Raw genomic sequence first — 4138 nt, 5'->3', positions numbered from 1 at the left:
CGAGATCCCTGCACAGGATAAAGCACTGAATCTCACTAGGAGACTTTGAGACCCAAAATTTAGAAAAAATTAATCAGTTCTCATTTTTCTGTGCACAAACATGCTCTTTAAGGCATGGGTTATATTCTACCTAATATTTGATCACACTGAACAAAGTATTAATTGTCGATAGCCGGTGTAGTATACTGAAAGAAGTACTCAATCGCCAACACATGCACCGCCATTCACCGGTCGAATAATGGGTGAACAACGACCATATGAAAGCTTTAGAAATATCGAGTTGATAATCTAGCAAAGCTAGTGTGGACGACTAAGCTAACACGTTATTGTTTACTTCTCGTTGATATTTACCTTTTGCGAAGCTAACTGGCGCAAGAGGGGAGAAAGGGCTATGAGCGACGAAATGGGTCAGCCCGTTTCTTTTTTGCGTGCGATAAATCGCTTCTGAAGGATAGATTGCACAGTGTGCAGCAATGTTATAAATGGCATGCCTATACATTATCAAACGGAAAACATTGATATGTGCTAGTGCGTCAGAAGTCATCTTCTACATAAGCAACAAGTTACTGTTATGCTTTTACGAGGTGCCAAGCCTAAGAATATGACAGGTGGCCATAAGGTGCTATAAGCAGCCTGCAGTGAGGTTTGCTGTATCGATCGCCGTGCCGTAACACTCATCCCAGCGAGAACAGTAAATACTTCAAAGCACTTTCGTAGGGTTTTTGACGCCACCTGCATGAGCTTAGAGGGCGCAGATTGCACGCTCTGTAGAAGCTTTGCATGGCATGTTAGATAACTGGGCTAAATCGATAGCGCCTAGGCAAGGATGTTATCTGTCACATGCGTATCTATAATAGTGATGAATATGCTCGCTTGTTTATCGCGAACAAAGCGGCTACCAGCAACATTTTTTTAGGCGCGCTGCGGAACAAATGCAGCACCGCCTAGTCAGTGCATGTTGCCTATAATAATGTTGGCGGACCTATCGCGAGCTCTGTCAAGCTACTCCCATTAGTATACGATGCACTAGTTTATTATTTGAGGAGGAAAAAATAAGCTTTGTTACAGTATTCAACAAGTTTTGTTGGTGTACATTTATACTCTAAACTTTTCTCTTTCATCTACTTCAAATTCAAGAGCCTAACTGCCCTTACTTGCGAATGTTGGTCATGCTTTTCCCAATGATTGCTGTCAGCAGTGCTGGCTGACATTGTGCCGTCGTATATGCCTTTACGAGACACCAAAGACAACCCAGATATACGCGACAAAACGTTGGAGGCATACGTAAGCGCATAAACATCAGAAAAAGCACAGCACAGCATCATGTTAAACGCGCAAGCAAATAGATAACAACACTACATTGATAAAGGTAGAAATCTTATGGCTAATAGGACTCAAGGGAGATCTATATTTTTCCACAGGCTCATCACGTCACTGCCTCCTGTCTTTAGTTCGATCCGAGCCTTCAGTCTGGCTATGTGCTCTGCGCTGAAGTAGTTCCTCCAGTCGCCGACTGTGCCTTTGCGTACAAATTCTCCGTTTCCTTCCTTATTCCACACATCACTGAAAATGCCATTCACCGTCTTCATTAGGTCCGCCCTAGCGTCGGCGGGCATGAGACTTACGGTCTCCGTCCAGGTCCTAAGCTTAGAATTGATAGCCTTCATTTTCTCGAGTTTCGTGGACTCGAGCACCTTAGTCACAAGCGCCGGGTTCTTCCTCATCTTTTCGCCGTACTGTTCCTTTCCGAAGAAGTCTGCCAGCTTGAGAATCCAGCCGGCAGTGTCTTTCTTGAGTTCCTCGTAGGTGAGGAAGAGCACGTTGGTATCATTCCGATGTTCATACCAAGAGAGCAGGTTGTCGAAGTAGTCCCCGAAGTCGACCTCTCCCTCCACAAACATGTCGAAAAACTGGTCGAATGTGCCGTCTAGAAACCGGTACGTCGGAAGACGCCTGCGTGATGCACAAGGTTCCAGGAAGACAATGGGCACACATTAGAAGGACATTGCAGAGATAACATCTTATATTTCTTACTCTTGCACAAAGATAACATCTCGAACGTCAGTGGACGTAATGTGCCTTAAAATTGTTTTGGTTGTTGTGGTTCGTTGAATTTATTGAAGTCGTAGGTGAAACCTGCAACTCCAGGAACGGCAAGCCATGCCAGCCGTGAAGGAGAATCAAAGTAGGATGAAGAAAGGAAGACAGGGACAAGAAGAGAAAAAGAAAGAAGGAGGGAAGGATTGCGGAGAGAACGGAGTGATCATGGCTTTAACCATATGAGCCTGCAAAGAGGCTGCCCTATTTTTAGCCAGCATTTTTGTTTCTTTAAAAACATCCGTACGAGTGTTGGCATTCGCAGCTGCTCCATACTTATTTGGTTGGTGCAATGTCCGCCACATTACAGGAACATAACATAACAAGAACTCAGCGGACGAGGCTACTTGTATCAAACCCTGCTTTCGAAGTCATAAAAACCATGGGAGCGCTCCTTAGGCGTCAGTGCCGTGACAGCCCATCGCCCCGCTGCTCACTCCTTGCGGTACTGTTGCCTGTTTCACGAAACAATTCTCTACAGTGGAAAGAGGACATTGCTTACTTTGTGTGGTGATAGAAGGACACGCAGCAGTCGTACGGATTCCGTGCTATGTAGACGTATTTGGCCTTCTCCGAGTACGGGTGCTTGCTGAACGGCAGGTGGGTCTTGATGGCGCCTGGCCGAGGCATGGCTCGGGCTCCTTCGGCACCTACCAGCTCGAGGAAGGTCAAGACCTTGAAGCTCTGCTCGGTGCTGACTTCACTGTGCTCGTCGACGTTCAGCAGGGCCTGCGCGACGTTCTGCAACCAGGTACTTCCGCACTTGGGGTAGCTGACAACAAAGATGTCACCGTCCTGTGGCTCATAAGAGAGCGCTGATTGGATGTTTCGCTGGGTGAAAATACGATTCAAGTGAAGACCGAAGACTTCGTGGTAGACTTCCCGGAAGGGCTCCTGCGACACCCGTGAACCAACAGTTGTCTCTGTTTTAAACGTTTGCGTTTATGTTATTAAACATGGCGATTTAAAATAGCTATGGGTGTCCTCTGGTTCTCAGTCGCTCATCTTGTGGGCGCTATAGCTTGGAAGTATGAACCACCAAGCCCAAATTTCGACATTATTGAAACTTACCAGTAAGTTTAAAATTGGCATTTATACGGTTAAAGGCTTTGGTGACATACCACTACAATCCCTGACGGACATCTTAAACTGGTGATGTTTTTAAATGTGGCGAACACAGCACCGGTGCTACGATCAAGATAATGCAGGTCTGTACTCATCTGTACTCCGAAAAACCTTCGCCAGATACGCATGTAGACATTAATGCTATAAAGCTGCAGCTATTACAAACCATTGTAGCTGCAATGGGAAAATTACATGCCTGCCCGTAGAGCTGTACAGCTATATAGGACAAAATCAGTGTAGAGCTATATAGGACACATGCTTCCTTGAGAATCGCTAACTAAACGATTTGCAACTGACGCCGCTTACGCGTTTGGAAGGTTGACCATCTTTGCGGTCCCGCACTTCAACAGAAGTCCCCATAATAAACAGGCTGTTTTGATCCTCGTGATCTGGTACGGCTGCAATGAAAAACCATGAACACCTTTACAAATGGCAGCGTCTGCAGCAAATAAAGAATGCACAAGCTCGCGAATAAAAATGACGGGTGATTTTGCGTGCTGATAAATTGCCTAAGCACTTTGGTTTTTCAGTAGGCTTGGAGTCGCGCATACTCAATAACATACGGTCACAATCTCCCACATATTACATTAGAATCCGCCCTATTATAGGTGCAAATCCCCCCTTTAACCAATTCGTTCTAATTCGTTCTAACGGACTTGCATGACCTAGGAGAAGCTTTTCGTTTCGGAATCCAATTATTCCGATGGGTTCGACTCCCATCGTAAATACACGTGCTGACCAAAGTTGGACGCTCCTGGTCTCGCCATGGCACGAACACACAACGCCATGGCCTGTCACACAAGCCTGGAGGCTTCAGACATCTCACAACGGTTTAATGGGTAAATCGAAGCTCCACTGGTAACGCACTAAACTTCGCGAGTCCCTTAAGCTCCACCTTTAGGGTTATGGCGCGACA

At 45.9% G+C, this 4138-nt stretch overlaps 1 protein-coding gene across 1 annotated transcript; it reads right to left on the bottom strand.

Annotated features, from left to right (window-relative positions):
- Positions 1-1315: 1315 nt before the first annotated feature.
- Positions 1316-3618, bottom strand: LOC146176565 (sulfotransferase ssu-1-like). Its single transcript, XM_084581012.1, has 3 exons — positions 3529-3618; positions 2600-2991; positions 1316-1953 (listed from the first exon to the last, which is right to left on the bottom strand). The coding sequence occupies exons 1-3, from the start codon at positions 3580-3582 to the stop codon at positions 1395-1397; spliced, it is 1005 nt and encodes a 334-aa protein (XP_084437138.1). The 5' UTR covers positions 3583-3618; the 3' UTR covers positions 1316-1394.
- Positions 3619-4138: the final 520 nt, after the last annotated feature.

Source organism: Amblyomma maculatum, chromosome 10, assembly GCF_055883805.1.
Source record: "Amblyomma maculatum isolate TAMU_Amacu chromosome 10, ASM5588380v1, whole genome shotgun sequence".
In the NCBI taxonomy this organism is placed as follows: domain Eukaryota; kingdom Metazoa; phylum Arthropoda; class Arachnida; order Ixodida; family Ixodidae; genus Amblyomma; species Amblyomma maculatum.
The sequence above is the reverse complement of the archived record's forward strand: the minus strand, read 5'-3'. Positions and strand labels throughout refer to the sequence as shown.

Excerpts from the sequence above, each read along its gene's own strand:
- LOC146176565 (XM_084581012.1), bottom strand. The coding sequence starts at position 3,582 with ATGGGGACTTCTGTTGAAGTGCGGGACCGCAAAGATGGTCAACCTTCC. Across the intron at positions 2,992-3,528 it reads ATGGTCAACCTTCCAAACGC|GAGCCCTTCCGGGAAGTCTA; the intron begins GTAAGCGGCGTC and ends CGGGTGTCGCAG. Across the intron at positions 1,954-2,599 it reads TCCTTCTATCACCACACAAA|GCGTCTTCCGACGTACCGGT; the intron begins GTAAGCAATGTC and ends TGCATCACGCAG.